At 44.6% G+C, this 18,169-nt stretch overlaps 1 protein-coding gene across 1 annotated transcript in view; it reads right to left on the bottom strand.

Annotated features, from left to right (window-relative positions):
• Window positions 1–7,416: 7,416 nt before the first annotated feature.
• Window positions 7,417–18,169, bottom strand: part of SH3RF3 (SH3 domain containing ring finger 3) — a 162,651-nt gene continuing 151,898 nt past the window's right edge. Inside the window, exon 10 of the mRNA XM_019523841.1 lies at window positions 7,417–10,669. Within this exon, the coding sequence (XP_019379386.1) occupies window positions 10,501–10,669 (169 nt within the window). The 3' untranslated portion in view covers window positions 7,417–10,500. The remainder of the gene's footprint in view (window positions 10,670–18,169) is intronic.

The following is an 18,169-nucleotide window of genomic DNA, read 5'->3' on the forward strand; positions in this document are numbered from 1 at the left end:
AATCTTTTTCCTCCTGCTGGCCCAGTGAATATCCATTTGTCTATATAAAATGGAACAGTTATAATAGGAGCCATTAAGGGCCAGAATCACAACTAGTAACTGAAGGTGTGATATAGACATGATTTTTAGCTGCTTATGTCCGAGTAGGCATCACAAAAACTCCACTTACCTGCCCTGGAGCCTGAGAGGTTGTTCTTTTCTAGCAAGCTGAACTTGGGTATTTTTTGGCTTTCTCTTGCTAGGGTTTTTTAATGAAAGGGCTGTGGCTGCTCTGCTCTGCACTGAACTCAGTGCTGTCAATGCTTACTATGCTCAGAGCATGCCTTTTGAATCAGGCTTCATGGGAGCCGGGGACCTAGTATGTGAAGGCCTAATGCTCTTAGACATGAGACGAGCATGGAGATATTCAGCCAAGACGGCAGTGAGTCTGGGCATGCCCAGTAGCAGAATTTTATTGAACCATATTCCCCTCAGTTTTTGTTTTGCTACACTCAAGCTAAGCTCTTCTAGTCTCCTTTTGTAGGCACCCTAACTTCTAGTTCCTACTCTTAGCTTTATTTATGTGTGTCACTCATTAACAAGAGCTGCCGGGAAGAGCAGTGACTGAAACCTAAGGGCTCCTACAGACATGCGGGTAAAATTCCTTCCTGATCCTCAATAGGGCGATCACTGTGGGCATGTCTACACATGTGCATTTAATGCATGTTAGCCCAATTTCAGGCGCATTAAGGGCACATGTCTACATGTACATACCCTCAATGCACCATAAAAATGGCAATTTAAGGCTATTCAAGTCTAAATTTGATACCTGCATAAAGCAGGTATCAAATTTATGTGCAGATAATTAAATTGCATTAGCAAACGTGTAGACATACTAATGCACATTAATGCAGTGTGTGTCCATTGAGGTGGGACTAACTTGAGTCCCAGGTCAGTCCTCACACCTGCGTTAATGAGCATTAGTGCATGTACGTGTGGATGTGCACTTAAATCACCTTAATGCGTATCAGGGTAATGTGCATTAAGTTTAGGCATGTATAAAAACACTGGTAGACACACCCTGTGGGACATAGGAGGTGCAGGGTCAGGGCCATAAAACCCAGGTTTCCCATGTTCTGGGCAGGAGTGGTAACTACTAGGCTATCTGAGGAGGAAAAGGTGCTTTGTTTTCCTCACCTGTCTGTCTGCTAAGGGTAAAAGATACCTACCCTCATATGGTGTGGGGGGATTCTGAGTAGATGGAGGCAGTTCAGCATAGGTTAAAAATACCCATTGGCATGAATGGAGGCCCATGAGTTTCTAGGGTAACGGGAGTCTATCTCTGAAGGTGTCTAAGTGCTGCCCATTGCAAAGCAGAGGAGAGCTGCATACTAGCTCTCTACCGGAAGTATAGAAGAACTCTGCTTAATTGGGGTAGATGCACAATGTTTCTCTGTCCTTTGTCATGTAAGCCAGGACTTTTCTGGCAGAGCTAGATGTCTAGTGCTTGAAACAGAATTTAGCCTTAATCTTCATGACTGCCTGGTACACTGGCCCAGGTTTGATGTGTAAGGAGCGATTGTCAATTTGTTAAATGTTGTGCTATCCTGTGAGTTACATACATTTCAAAACAGCAACTTCAAAGGCCTGTATAATGCATGTAAGTTTCAAGAAAACAAGCACTAGGGCAGATAGCTTCTTGTGCATGCGGGATATGAAAATTTTATACATGTCTTTCCCTTTAACAGTGGAGGTGAGAGCCTCATTGTCTTAATATGTCTTTTTCTCTTCCTCTTAATTTCTCTCTTCCATACTGCCCCAAAACATCCTCTCCCCCTTCCCTGCAGCACAAAGCCCCGCATTTTCCTCAAATTTGTTGTCCTGCCTGGATGGATCACTCCCCCCCTGGTTCCGTTCAGCCGTTGTTCCCAAGCACTTACTGCAGCCCATATCCATGATTTCCCTTCCCCCCTGACTTAGCCATACACATACACGATTCTTTCTCTCAAAACTCTTCTAACTAGCTAGTTTTCTTGGACTGGGAAGGTGCTAGTGGCCAACTGTTGGCAGTGGGACAGTGGGCTGATTGGCGACTTTTTCCAGGTCATGCCACTTCTATGGCCCAGCACAGTCTTCATAAAGTGTTGGGCAGTTCCTCTTTTCTCCATGCATGGAGAAATCTCTCTTGAATCTTCTCACTTTCAACATGAGCCAGGATGGTGTTGATAGGGTGACTAGCTGGGGAACTGCAAGCAAGGTGGGTGCTGCCACCAAACTGGCACTTTCTCCCTGGGTCATATGACCAGGCAAGGTGAAGATGGTTTTAGTGGATTTTAGTGGTTGGGATCCCCTAAAGGTATTGGACCTATATACATAATTGTTGCCTGTTGGTGGCCTTTGGAGGTCAGCAACAATTACAGTATCACCCTGTGGTGTTGTAAGGGCTGGTCAGTCACTGTGGAAGATTTGTCAGGATGGGGTGATTTAGAAGTGCCCAGAGTAGCAGGACAGTTTACTCTGGGTAAACAGTCAGTGATTTATATAATGTTATCCTCTAAGAGCTTTATGGATATTAACGGTATTACCATTAATTCTGAGAGGGACAGCTATCCCTTTGCTTCCTTTGAAAACTTTCACCTGGCACTAGGAGAAAGGACCTGTTTAATGCAGCCCTGAACAACTGTGAAATGCACATCTGGAAGACGGAAAGGTAAATGAAGGATCTTGACGTTGAGGGTGCAGGCTGACAGGCAGGGGTTTTTGTTAGAGTGCCGCTAGCTTTGCTTTGTCCGGCTGTTGTAAGAACACAGGACCTGCGTAGGAGCAGATGTGAATGTTCTGAACTGCGAAAGCAAAGCTCCCTGTAGGGCCCAGTGTGAGGACTGCATAGTGCTAATACTTTAAATCCTGGGGCACCTTGTGAGAAATGTACATGGTTTCCTGTAATACATTGATTGAGATCACTGCAAGTCATCCTGAGCATCTTTACTATTGCAACAATTTAATCGCACTTGACATGCATAAATTACCAGTCATGATTTATGTCTCTGTGTCTGGACATACAAATGGGACAAAAGGGGTGGGTTTTACTATACATCATCTCCTCTGCAGCAGCTGTCTGTATGTGCCCTTTCCCTGTGATACATGGAAGCTAAACTAGGGCTTCCTATCTTTCATTAAGGATTAAGTTGCCCTAGCTTGGTTTTCACTTGCTACAGGGTAAGATAATCTGAAGTGTTCAAAAGTAATGAGCAACTGACCTGTAGCAAAGGTTTGTAACCTGTGGTAAACTGTTTGTACACCCAGGATCTTTGTTTTTAATACACCATGTTTGTGTTTTTTAATGCCATGCTTTTCATACATGTTGTGATGTTGGTGTTATCCCTGTGTAGACACGACAACAGTGATGCTCCACAACAGAAAGGTGTGGAGAAGTCCCAGAGCCGCGAACATAAAGGAATTTTTAATTTCATTGTAAACACTGCACAATCATAGACAAAGGTGAATGTTGTTAGCATTTAATGGTTTATGGAATGATCTTAATGCAATGCAAACTTACATGACCAGGTGCTCTGGGATAGCAGTTTGTCTGTTCACACTGAGCCTGTCCTCTCTCCTGAGCCTTCCTTATGCTGTTTGTCACGGGACCAAAGGGCCTCGGGCAGGTTGCACCTGGGAAATGCTACAGACATGAGGGCAGGAGCATTCCTGACTGATCCATCCCAGCTCCTTTACCACAGCATCATCCTTGTCATCCACAATCCCTCCATTCAAGGACAGTCTCTACCACAGGGTGAGGTGCCCTTGAAAAGGTTGCAAATGGAAAATTACCAGCAGGGTGGGAAGGCATGTTTAGCTTATGATGGTTGGGAGTACTTGTTTCACGCGGTTAAAGCATTTTTGGGTAAATCAGCTTGGCTTTGCTTGACCCCCGCGGTTCCTGTGGAACGCATTGTGTACTGTAACTATACAACATTGCTATATTGTGCAGTCTCAATGGAAGTGTTTATCACAGCTGCTCAAAATCCCCTCCCTCTGGGAAGGTAGACTCATGGCCTGCTGATATAGCTGGGGGAAAAATCAGGAAAAAGAACGAAAAAGGTATCTGCAACAAAGAAGCCTGATTCCAGTCCCTGCTCCTGCCTCCGGTGAGGCAAGAGGCCCCCAGTGTTGTCCATCTATTTTATCCAATGTCTATTAAATGCGAAACGCAGGAACACCACACAGCCCCTCCCTTCTCAGGCAGCATCTCTCACAGAGCCATATTTCCTCTGATTTGCTCACCTCCTGTGCCCAAATGTCTTCATCTCTTGGGTGCCCTGTCAGCCAGCTTCAGGCAGAGTGCAGGGGTGCTCTTGGCAATTCCTAGCCTATAGACTGGTCTTTAATGCCCTTTGCTGGGATGTAGAAGGCATAAATTGAAAAACCCTTTAGATGAAGGGAGTCTAGAATACATGGAAGACCAGCTTTAAGGAGAGGGCCTTCTCCAAACTGTATCATCACTTGGCTTCTCTGCTAATACAGACCATTCACTGCTACCTAGTCAAGCATTAAAATTGCTCATTTTCACAGGATCATAGGAAAGTAAGGCTGGAAGGGGCCACATATGAGGGCAGGAGAATTCCTGACTAATCCATCCCAGCTCTTTTCCCACGGCATCACCCTTGTCATCCACAATACCTTCATTCAAGGATAGTCTCTATCACAGCTCATGGATGGGTCTCATGGGCACCAAGTCGTGGGGGGGCCACCAGATCGCTAATGGTGGTGGGGAGGGGGTCCGAGTGCTGAGCCCAGAACCACCAGCGGTGAAACTGGAAGTGCACTTCCACCAGCACTTCCGATTTTAAAACCACATCAAAGGTGAATGCTTAATTACTAGGAAGTTACCCTCTAACCAAGAGAATACGATCAGCAGGTGGGTGTGTGTTGGGAAGGGGGTGGATGTTGCAACCATACAGGGGTGTGTTTGGAGGGAAGGGGTGGGGGGGGTGTTGCAACCATACAGACCATATTCATGGGGCCAGAAAGGGAATCAGAGTGACTATGCCCCTGTGGGCAAATGATTAGTAAACTCATCTGAGACGGGGGTGTCCTGAGTGCCAGCCCCTGCTCCAAGGAATATTTATGAATGTTAAACCATCAGTGGTTACAATGCCTAGACACACTGGACACCAGATTCCTCTTCACCCCTCCCAGCTGAGCTGCAGTGGCTGTAGCCTAATCCCAGACTACAACCATGTGCAAGCACTCATTCTCACGCTCCCTCTTGCTTTGGTCCCGTGACTCGTCTGTGCTGCACCGTGGTGCAGTCTCAGCAAGTGTGAACAACACTTTCCTGCACACCAACTGGAGCGGCTTAAGGCCCTGTCCTAGGAGGATCTAGCTATTGGGTGAAGCCTCCTCCTTAGAGAATATTGAACTCAGATCTCCCAGATCCTGGATGTTCTACATGCTCTAATACTGTATGGGGTGGGGGAGCAGCTTTTCTAGGGCCATCTTTTAAGGGGATTAAAGTGATCTTTGCTCCATTCTTACAAGAAAGATTGCAGCATCTTTCTACGGAAGAAACTTCTGGGCTGTGGATCTCAAGGAGGTTGGGTTCACCTCCCTGCAACCATAAGAAAAGGCCATTATTTCAAGTACACCCACATCAACATTTCCCACCTGGTTAGCTGGAAACAGCTTCCCTATTCAGTGCACTATTTTTGGCTCCCACTTGGAGGCACCTAGTTTTTTCCCCGTGCACTGGGTTATTTACCCAACACAAGGGTGTGGAGGCGGCTCTGAAGACCAGGCACCTGAAAGTTATGCATTGCAACACCACACTTTTAGGTACCTCAGCTTTTGCTTTGATTCTGGTCTCCCCTGAGCATGCTTCTGTGATTACTGCTGGCTTCAATAGGACCTCAAGTCTGGGGACCTTCAACCATCAGAGAACTGCTTCTGATCCCCCTTCCCCCCCCCCCCCCCCCCAAGAGTAAGGTAAGTATTTTATAAAACAGGAAAACTTTCCTTGACTTTCCAACCTGGCTACAGGCTTCTCAAAAAAGCTCTGGAAACTGTTCAGCACAGGCCAGTAATCATAGCTGCTCCCTCAAGATTAGTTGGTAGTTTCTGGGACCTTCCACTTTGGGCCATACACCATCTCCTGGCTTCTGAGACCCTGCATGAATCCCATTGTTCACCTGTATCAGATCTCATAGCTCTCCCCAATGTAGTTTGAATGCTCGCTAGTGCCCCAGCATCCTACCCAAGGAAGCCTTTGAGAATTCACGGTCAGTTACATACAATGCTTCTTACCCTTTTGGTCCTGGACCAGCAGTCCAAATACCTTAAAGGCTTTGAAAAATCACATTTCTGTCACGAAAGATCGACAGGGAAGTTCTTCCATTCAATTTGGCAACTTCTGCATTAGGCGGTACGTACCCATGTGTATAGTTCTGCTGATTAGATAAGACTTAGGGCCTTGTTGCATGGTCATTTTGGGCAGCTCCTGGAGCGCTTAACTCCTGGATTGTCTGCACATTAACAGCTGAAACTGGTTTAAAGCACTTGTTATGCAGCTCAGTTATAATACTCTAGGGCAAGATTATCTCTGAACTGCACTACCCATCTCCTGTTGTACTCTGTCCCCCACCCCCAGTGGGAGCAGGAGGGGACCCTGAAGGACATGGGAAAGCCCTGGGGGTAGGGGGGAAGCTTGGCATGGGGTTGGGGGGAGGGAAGGAGAGGGGGATTCTTACCTGTCAGTCCTCCAGGTCCTTGCTGGCCCAAAGTGTGACTGCTCCAAATGTGAGCTAGCGCTACCATCCATCAACATTTGTGTGGCTCACAGCCAGTTGTGTAACAAGGCCCTTAGTGGGTCTGTTTGGCAGAGCTGCTCAGTGTGAGTGGGGTTTGTAGAAAGGTGACCCTTTATGGGCACATCATATTTCATTTGGAGAAAGTCCTGACATTTACAAGCAGAGAACTCTATGATTTTAAATGTCAGAGACATTTCTTCCTTCACCCTATTTTCAAAGTCACCTCCTCTGTTCATGGTCAGACTGATCACCACATTTGGGATAAAGAAGGAATTTTACTTTACAGCCCTCTGTCTTGGATCTCTTGAGTGTTTTTAAAAACCCTTACAGCAACAGGACGTTGATGGTGCCCTTGTCCCCTTGCTTCACCTGGGGCAGGTTCTTAAGTGTTTTAGGGCAATATGTCTTGTAGTTGTGTAACAGGGTTACTGGTATAGTTTTAGAGACAGGTTAGACAAGCACTTGTGTATGATGGTCTGGCTAGAGATCTTGGGGAGAGGGTTGGACTAGGTGATCTCCTGATGTCTCTTCCAGCTCTACTTTTCTATGATTCTGAGATTCTTTTTTGTTGCAATCTGCAGCTCAGGTATTTTGTTTAATCACTTAACCATCTAAATAACAGAAACCTCAGTCAAGTTACCTTGATATTTATTTTATTTAAAGAATCAGAAACACAGTCATTGTAATTCATTTGTACTCATAAGCGCCAACATTTCCTAAATCACGTTAACATTCATGTATCACAAAACCACTTTCTGAGCTGTGCAAAGTACGAAGGAACTGTTCAATTAGCTGAACCCATTTCTAGAATAGCGACCCTGGCATTATACAAAATGGGGCTGCCAGAGGGATTCTTTTGCTTTTTTTTGCAGGAAATGTACTCACACTCCCCTACTTCCTTCTCTCTTTCCTTTGTATGTAGTTAGAAAATGGACCACAGTAGGAGTCAATCCTCTTCCAGAGTCATGGCACTGGGTCACTTTCTTTAATGCTGATCAGTCTGATGTTCTGCACTCGTACTCCTGGCATGGAACTGATTTGACCACGAAGATTACTCAATAACCCAAACTGTTATAATAAGCAATAAACAGGGGTGAGAAACAGCTGGTTTCCAAACTTTTAAACACGGAAAAAATATTTCTTGGAGGAGGTATGACCAAAAGGAATATTTTAACTCTTATTATCTATTTTTATCATCATTATTGTCCTCACTCCAAAATACATTTAGAAACACTGATTTCATGACACAGACATGAGTCCTTTATTTCCCTGCATACTAGCTTTTGTGCCATACAATTTAAGCATTAGAAGGTGGAAATCTGGAAGTATTTTAGAGCTGGCTGAATACAATATGCAGTAACCAAGGCATCTTCCTGTTTCATTTTTCTGAGCATAGTAAATGCAGTCTTGGAACCAGATTTGAACATGGATTTAATCATTATAGTTTCAGCAAAAATCTCTCTCCTTCTGACAGTATTCACCCAGAGACTTTACAGAACACATTTTTGACGTGGCTAGCTTGCTAACTCTCTAGTGTCTTGTGCAACACTGATTTGGACCAAATAACTGGTCAGATAGTTCTTTGTTCTTAAGTCAGTCTTTGGCAGAACAAAAATTGTTAATCTTCTATTGGTTACAAAAAGGCAACCTTCTCCCAACAATAGTCAAACATTTTAGCGGCTGATTTTCTATAACTGGGACTATTAACAAATGATATAATGTTAAAAATGGGGGGGAAAATTATGCCTCCCTTCCCCCCAACCCCGCCCCCCCCCCAAAAAAAAAGAAAAAAAAAGAAAAAAGAAAATTGAAAATGTCTCCATGTTCTGAAGGTGCTACACTTAGCCACAGACTGTGTTTCTGGAATCTGTTCATTACATATGACAGCAAAAGGAACTTAATTTTACTGGAGAACAGAGTCACAGAATGGAACTTAAACATGAACGTTCATTTAGACATACTGTGATATGTGCTAGTATACACATCTTGAAAAACAACAAAAGACATCTTCCTCATGTGAAATACTGGTAAGAAAAGGCTGTCAATTATCTATTTTAATAAGATCATGTCCAGAGAACTTCCTCCCTAACTTGTGCTTGTTGGCCTTGGCAATCAGCTTGCCACTTGTGAAAGGCAAGATACTGCCAGAGTTAAGAATATTCCTTTATCATAACTTGGTTTATGCATAATTGATTTTTTAAAAATACTCTCATAATTACATTTCTGGATTTTTTTCTCTTCTTGCTTAATATGAATAACAGGATAAACTTGCTTTATATTTATTGCACTTTGAAGTCCCTGGTAGGATGGAAGCTTATATTGCCTGATTTATTTTGTATTGTAGCTTCACCAGGTTTGGAAACTGAACAGCATCAAGAACTGTACATTTCTACAGTAAGAAATCACACTTTGATCATGATCATTACAGCCTTTTCAGCTCAGCTCTCATCTCTGTGATGCAATGACAGAGGAAAATTCCACTATTCCTGTGCTTGCTGGAATCTGCAGTGTTCTTTTTATTGCCTTAAAAGTCAATTAAAATTACTCCTCCTGGAAATGCTCCCAATTCTTGAATACTTAGCACTGTCTAGACAGAGTATTGTGCTTTAGAAACTACATCTGTGAGAGGAAGCGTGTTACACACAGTGAAGTATATGCCCATTGCTGCCGAACCTGATTTTCTCTCTTGCTTTACGTAACGCTAGCAAACACTTTGAACTTGCTGAAACGTGCTTTAGATGCATTTCAGATTCCTATGTCAAATGTGAAACCTGCTGCAGCCTCGCCATTGAGCCAAACCAAACTTTTCCTAATAAAAAAAGTAGCACCAGATGTTATGAAAAAGAGAAAATGTCTGCTCTATTAGGAATATACACAGATATAAAGGATAACAATTCTTACAGTAAAAAGTATGCCGTACAAAAAAAAGCAATTGGAAGTGATACTGAAGGACAAATAACCATGCTGCATATAATAAAGGCAGAAGATAGGTAAAAGGGATTCTGCTCAGAGAACCACAATTGAATGGTGGAGCCATACTGCCTCAGGCTCCACCTGTACATGTCACTGGTGCTTCAGATGCTATGAAACTCTAGTCACTAACACACTTCCTGACTGACGCTTTTATGCAACACATTTTTGAGGTATATCAACAGCATGACACTAATGTTTTGGACTCCTCATTCTTCCTTGCAGGATACTGCCCAATTCTTTAGCTGGGTTTTCTGTACTTTCCCTCATCTCTCCTGGAAAAATAAAATCCCAGTTCCATGAGCTTCCTACCACCCCTCCTTAAACTTTCAAATCCATCTTGCATAGGCCAGTAATAAGAACACTGCAGCTCTGACAAATAAGTTACAGCAATAAAACAACTTTCACTTTTTTCTCTTTTTTTAAAGATATTTTCTCTATAATTTACACAAAGGGGAACAGGTAGAGTTCAGGTTAGATACAGTCCAAATGTGCATCCTCTCAGTCTGTAATTCCAGGTGGAAGGCACTACTTCAACATACCACTGTATGCACCAGATACGGTTTTGGAAGCACAGCAGAGTACTGTGCCTCCAGAGCTGTAGATGGGACGGCTGGGGAGTCTTTGGAAATAGAAATGGCAGTGGATATCAGTCAGGTCTCCCTTGGCTGTCTCTTTTTGTGCTATGGAATTTCCCCTGAAAAAGCCTTCAGTTCAGAGAGTGGCAATGAGTAAAAGCGTGTCCTCAGAAGCTCTCTACAAAGCTTCCGGGGAAGAGGCCCGTCCTGCCATTTCGCTGTAATGTCCCTTTATACCAGCCGTCCTCTCTTTTCTTGTGCACAAACACAATGTCACCTTCTTTCAGTTCAATTTCTGCTTCGCTTTGAGGTGGGTATGGTACCACAACACGATACCTGTAAAAACAGAAGGGAAGACCGTATCACACACAAATCCAATGGTCTGATCTAGTATTCCCTCACGTGGGCAGGATGCTACTGAGAGCTGCGTGAAGTTGGTCCTACTCTCATGACAGCACAGCACGTTTCAGAGGACTGCAAACTGAGTTTGCCCCAAATGCCTTGCAAAACTCCATCTCCATCTCTGAGACCTAAACTTTCCCAGCAGTTTAAAAAGGATGCTTCTCTCTTCCTAAGCACTGTATGGAGTGGCCTTGTATGTCTCAGAGCTGTGCAAATAATCAATTTGTTGGTTTAGTGGCCAAACCGCGGTCACCAGAAAACACCCTCCCCTTCCCCACAACCCTGCCCCCTGTGCCAAACAAAAACCCTTAAACATTATTTGGGCTTGACAGAGACCTGCCTCCTTCAGTCCCAGCAGATAAGCCCATTCATACTCATATCAAGCTCCATCTTAATTCAGTTTCTTGTCCACTACTATTGCACCTGGAAGGCTGATCAACCTTATTCCTCTGAGAGTGAGAAACCATCATCTCATTCTAGCCATGCACAGGCAGGTTATACCCATTTGTTCTTGTGTCAACACAATATTTTAGCTTAGGCAGCACTTCCCCACCCTCTGGTATTTATCCCCCTGGGGTACTTACTGAATGCAATCAGGCAGCAGTGTAACTGGGAGAAGGCAAGTAGGTGGTGAGTCAGAGGAGGTGCCACGAATGGGACTGGGAGCCTGCACTGTGGCAGCAGCAGCTGGCTCCTCGAGAGTCCACCCTGAGCTAATGGTCAGGGAAGACTCTCTGGGGCTTGGCAACTCCCCTGACCTGCTTTTCGGCACCTCTGCCCAGGGAGCCGAAATCCCTAGTTCTGCTGCTGCAATTCAGGTTCTTTGTTGGCCTTCACTTTGCTACATGAAACAAGTCAAATTGAAGTCTCCTGTCCTCTAAGACTGGCTCTCCATTCCCCTGGGTAGTTCTAGTAGCCCTTCAGTTTGACCCTGGGTGCGCAGAACTGCACACAGCAGTGCAGATGAGATCTCACCATGGCCTTGTTCAATGGCACTAAGCCTTCTTTCTCTCTACTGCAGATACTTTGCCAGATGCATCCTAGGGTTGCATTTGCTGTTTTTCATGGCTGTACCACATCTGTAGCTCAGAGTCATTGTGTAATCTGCCGTACACCCCATTCTTTCCTCCCTCTACCCATTCCAGTTGACTTGCCCCCAGCTTATAATAGAAAAATCAAGATCGACAAAACACGTAGAGGTCAGATCCAGATTTCCCTTGTAAGTGCCACCATTTTAGGTTTTGGCACTGCTAAAAAGTACACACTCTGCCCCTAGAAGGTGATCCGGATGGACAGGGAGTTTGGTGCTGAGGATCTCAACACAATGAATGTGGAACAGTGCAAACATTCAAAGGGGACCTTGGCACTGAGCCAGGAGGCACACAGCAAAGAAGAAACAGTGAGCACAAGGGTGTCTCTGAACTTCTGCCCCTTCTCAGAGCTTCATCTCCACCCACGCATGATCCCGAGTGCCTAGACCTCCTCTGATGACTAGATACTGGGGGTAGCGCAGCTGCCCACCTACTACACAACTGAGCACACAGCCAGGAAAGGGGGCACCTGGGTTCTAGATGCTCTTCAGCCTAAGGGGATTCAAACCCACTTTAGTAATTTTTAAGGCAAGTGTCTTAACCCTGATTCCTGCTGATGCTTGATTTATGGGCAGAAAGGAATGAAGGTATCACAGGGCCAGAAAGAGATCAAATCAGAGGAAGCCAAGCCCTAGAAGTTCAGGTCTCAGAGGAACCAAGTCTGGAGGTCCTGAACGAACGCTCCTCTAAGGGAAGGTGTCATAGTTTCCATTAAGTGGAAACTATGACACCTCCTTTGTGGTAACCCTCAGACTATGGCTGAGAAACAAGCCTCTCACTCACTCCTATGCTACACACACTGCAAGCAAAGCAGGGGTGGGGGATAGCCTATCTCACCTGTAAGACCAGTGCTCTCCAAGCTGCATATTCATCATGTAAGTTTTTGCTAAAATTAATTCACCCAGCTCCCATGGTATTGTACAGTCATTTTGTCTTACTGTACAAGTGGCTACTGCTGGAAGGGAAACTGTTTCTTAGCATACAGCAAGTTTCAGTTTTCACCTACTGTATTTTCTTTGAAGTTTTTCAGCAACCCATTCCTGGTTCTTTTAGGGTGAAAGAATTGGTCTCAGAGCTGGCTGAATAGATAATGCACCTAGTGAAGAAAGAACATATGGGTTCTTCACCAAGAGTTGTGAAACGAACATAACCCCTCATGATGTGGGACTTGCATGGGTAGGGTTGCTTGGCACTTATGGGAGACATGGGAGTTTTAACCATCAGGAAAGGGGGGTCAGGCTGATTCTTAGTGTTGGATAGTTAGATCTAGGATGCTCCCAGCTAGAAACTGCTAGCTTTGGGCTGGATCCCTGTAATTTATTTTTCAAGATGTGATGGGCTAGCTAGAGGTGTTGTCAGAGGGGCGATGTGGCCCTCCAAGATTAGTTTACCCTCTGCAGTTGTAACTGTGGTACACACCCAAGGCCATCTTTGGTGCACGGGAGGGAAAATGCTCATAGAGAGAAACCAAATTGATTTTCTGCTCTGATCTGGGGACTCTGAGCCCATGAGAAATGTACATGCTTCTAAAAGTTTGGTTTTGCGTAGAATCTGAATAATTCTATTTCCCCCTCTCAATATCCTATGAACTAGAAATCTTGAAAAAAGTCCTTTCCACAAATACTGACGCATTCTATTTTCATGGAACATTTTGGATCCGGGATAGCCACACTTTCCAGCGTAGTTTGGTTTCACTGGAAAATTTTTGCTCAGCCCTGCTCAGGACTTCAAAATATTTTGCTCACAAAGCTAAGGCATGGGAGCACAAAGGAGCTGCTAATTGTTGCTATTAAATAATGGCAGTAGCTCCTTATCATGTGTCTGTTTTTTTCTAGCACTGCCCCTGCCCTTGTCACACTCGCCTTCTCCTTTGCTTTATCTTGCACGGGACTCTTTCTGAAAATGACATTGGGGTTGTCAGGAGAAACACAGACAAAAAGGCTGCCCTGTCCCAAATAGTTAACAAGTAACAGAAGGGTCCAGGTAGTCAGCTTCTAAGCTTTTTTAAGTGTGGGGAGGGAAAGCCTGTGAACATTTTTGCTGCTTATAGACCATACCTATACAGGCAACCCCCACTTCGTGCTCTTAATCTGGAAAAACTGAGTGCTAAGCGAAATCCATTTTCCCATAGGGATGAATGTAAATAGCAATAATTGGTTACTGCCACTGCTTGCAGCCGCCTCTCCCCATGCCTCTGCCCATCCACCAGCCACTCCAGCCCCATATGCCCTGCTGCCTTGCCCTGAGCCCGAGCCCCTGCCGGCTCTGACTGCAGGCACTTGTGCTTCTGCTGCACCAGCCTGGACATGGGCTCCTGCTGGCCCTGACCACTTCTCACTGCTTCTTCCCACCCGTCCATCTGTTCCAGCACCACACGCCAGCCCAGGCCCCAAGCTCCTGCTGCCCCGTGCTGGGTCCCTGCTAGCCCTGGCCCAGGCACTGGCACAGGCCCTGCATTCATGCCTGCCCCTCCCTGCTTCTCACTGCCACCGCCACTTCTGCTTCTCCCCACCCACCCGCCAAAACTCACCAATTCCACTGAGCAATACAGAAAAACTAGCTGGGCGCTCAGTGGAATTGGGTATGATTTTAAATGAGCACTGTAGTGAAATAGCACTAACCAAAACTGTGTTAAGTGAGGGTTGCTGGTACTGCCTCTCTGTTGAGCCTGGGACTGCAGCTGAGAAACAAGACCTACCCAGTTTGCTCCCTCTCTGCACTTGCCCAAACTCAGTAGTTAAGGTAGAGTAGATGGCTCAAAGAAGCTTTCAGTCCATTCCCTGTCTCAGGCATCTGAGAGCAGTACTAGAGCACCCATGCAGGTCCCCATCTTGTCACAGAATCACAAGGAAGGGACCTCAAGGGTCACCTAGTCCATCCCCTTGGAGGAATGCTACTCCTAATCCCTCCTCCCCACTATTTTGCTGGGCTTGAGCACATGCAAAGGGGGAAATGAATGGGTGAGCCTTATTTCTTGGTAGCTAGGTTGGGCGCAGCCAGGAGGTAATATAAACATGCCTTAAGGCATGTTCCTAGATGCAGTCCTATGGAAGTCATGGATCTTGCATATCTTCTGCTGACTGATGTGCAGAATTGAGAATAAAACATACCTAATACACAGCTGATCCTCCTCACCACGTGCAGCTTCACTAATCAGTTGGCATTTATTTAATAATCAATACCTGTCTCACTAATTGCAAAGAAATGAATACAGTAAGATAGTTAAAGAAACACCAATTGATCATTCAAAACATTGCTCTGAAGGATTTAATACATTTACCATTGCTGTATGGTCATTAATACCCAATTAATGTTTTTCACAGTCAAGTATTTATTTAAAATAATTACGTGCCTTACAGCTAAATTAAATGTGCACTTGAAAATCTCATGGTGCAACATTACCATAAGTTCTCTCAATTGATTCCCAGTGGGTTGGTACCACATCAAGGACCTCTCTGAAACTGAATGACAGTAGCTAATTTTCATTGCAACAACTGCTTGGATCCCTGCTGGCTCCTGTTGTGAAGCTAGAGACTCAAAATATGTGACAGCGAAACTGCCAGATTTGGCTACAGGAGCTTTGTGCTTTAGCACGGCCAAGGATCCTGTTAGCTGTAAACACGTTCAGCTCCATCCAGAAGTGGGTGCTCTGCTCTAAAATACCTGGGTAAAATCTTACTGTCTTGACTGACAACATAGTCAAGTAGAATCTAAATCTGTGTTCAAGCGGCATCAAAAATTAGTTGGTCATCTCTTCCCCTTAGCCAGTAAATCTAGTTGTCACTTGTTTCCTATGTGGAAAAGCAAATGATATAGGTTGAAATGTGCACTGCCTGCTGGCTGCAGGGAAACAGTCTATCATACTGTCATTTGCAGAACTGCTAAATTTCTCTTGTGAGGCTTTGCCAATTACCACCATTATGCAAATGAGCACACACATTATTTCAAATGCTCTGCTTCAATGTTGATTAATTAAATTATCAGACTGGAACAATTTTTAGCAAAGATGATGCCAAATTTCAGATCTCACAGCTGTAATAACATCATTTTGCAATTCTGTTTCCTGAGTTTCTGAATATAGAGAAACAAGTCTCACTGTGGTCTTGAAAAATCAGAGAGGTATTATTTTCCCCATTTTACGGATGAGGAAACTGAGTTACAGAAATGCACCATAATTTGTGTAGTTTGGCACTAACAGTCTGTGGCACTTAAAGTACTCCTGACTTCTAGTCCTGTACCTTAAGTACAAGGCCCTCCTTTTAAAAAACCAAGTAGAATCTCACTAATGGCCAATTGCTAATTAATAAATATTTCATATTAGCAAGCGAGGTTTTATTGTGTTTGATACGTCCCTCCAAGCCCAGCAATCATATATTGGTACAGCTTATTTCTTTGCGGTTTTCCTTAAAGATTTATAAAATAAAACCAGGTTCCTACATCACAGAATGCATCTTTTAATTAATATGTATTTTAATGTTAGTGTATCATAGTACAACAGCAAACATACATTGATAAAAGCAATGGGGAACTCAGAAATAAAAAACTTCAGGTCCATGTCAGCTATATAATCTTTCCTGAGGCTGCATTTCCCCCACCTCTGAGATTGCTGGATTTGCAGATGAGGGAAATGAGAATTACTGAGGTTCTAATATACAGAGTAAAAGACCACCTGGAACTGCTTCTAGACATGATAAATTAGACCAGTCAAACCTTGTGATGCCATTGGAAACCTCCAGATGGCATTTTAGTCTAGTTTTCCTCAGGGCAGTAATAAAAACATAGCATTTTTTAAATACAAAAGCTCTTCCTTCTCCTTCCCGATATTTTTCCTTTTCTCCCTATAGGGCAGTCTTTCCTACTTCTATCTCAGTTTGCTCTTCTCTCCTTTCCTCTCGTTCCTCTCTCATCTGAACAGTGTTATGAAAGCAGTAGGTTATCTTACAAATCTGCTGGGCTTGTCAAAAATCTTGGAATTATCAGTGTCATATTGCACCTCTAATATTGAGTTTTCTAGCACTAAAGAGGGACTGGTGGCGCTATCCATTATTAAGTAAGACACTACTCTCGCTTGCTTATAACCTTGCCAAGCTTTTACCATGTGGGCTGATTTTTTTCATGCCACATGACTGCCTCAGGCTCAAATTGTTTGGAAAATTTTAGCCCAAGTGGCTCTGATGTTTCCAGTACCTAGGATAGGGGAAAACATGTTCATTTGTCGTATTAGAAAAAATCTAGTGAACTTTTCTTTCAAAAGCTCCAGTTCTCTGGAGCCAAAACATAGCTTTTGTGTCAGGGATGTCTCTTTATTTGCTCTGTTGCAAAGTCAGCCATATTTAGGCATCATGCATGCCTTTGGAAAACTCTCAGATTGCACATGCTAGAGATTCAGATCTGAAAGCACTAATGATGCTATCTGCACTGAGCATGCTCCAGCATCTCATGGCTTCTACCTGTGACCACACTATATACATGCCATCTCCACACACCCGCCTCCAGCCCACTTGTACAGGGTAACGCTGGACTATTCCTGAACCTACTGCTCCTAACTAAGCACCAGCACTGAAAGCAAGAAATCTCAATGGCACCCTTGCAAAAGTGGAGGAGGAAAAAGCAGAAAGAAAAAAAGCCAGAATTGGATGGGGGGGAGAGAAAGGAGTAGACTGGAGTAAGGAGGCTGGACACCAGCTGCTGTGAGGTCAGGGAACACTGATTAGGAAGCAGATAGGGGCCAGATTCAGACTGAATTGGTAACTAGGAAGGAAAGGAGAGAGAGATCTGCTGGATTAGAACAGTGGTTCCCAACCTTTTTTATACTGCTGACCAGCATGGGATAGGGCACATGGAGCTGGATGCCTCCCTACCGGGGCTGCCCCGCTGTCCACCTTTAACCCCACATGTGATTGCCAGCGGTGGAAGCTGCTCACCAGGGCAGACAGATGGGGGGGCTGAGCGGGGGGCTTGTGCTACGACCCAGCAGCCAACCCTTTGCAGCCCGGTGGTTGGGAACCTCTGGACTAGAAGACCAAGACTCTGAGCCAGGAAGGAGAGGGTGATACCACCTGGGAAAGGACAGAGAGACCTTATCAGGCTATAAAGAAGGCCTACAAAGGATGGAGGATGGGATTCACCTCCAAGGAGGATTATTCTGCACTGGTCTGTTCCTGCAGGGAGCAAACCAGGAAAGCCAAGGCTGCAACTGAACTCCAACTAGCTTCGAGCATCAAGGACAATAAAAAGTCCTTTTTCAGATATGTGGGGAGCTAGAGGAAAAGCAAGGGCAACATTGGACCTCTGCTGAACCAGATGGGACAACTGACAACTGATGCCCAGGAAAAAGCCAATC

This window comes from Gavialis gangeticus, unplaced genomic scaffold (genome assembly GCF_001723915.1).
Source record: "Gavialis gangeticus isolate Ggan-Ray unplaced genomic scaffold, GavGan_comp1, whole genome shotgun sequence".
Classification (NCBI taxonomy): Eukaryota; Metazoa; Chordata; order Crocodylia; family Gavialidae; genus Gavialis; species Gavialis gangeticus.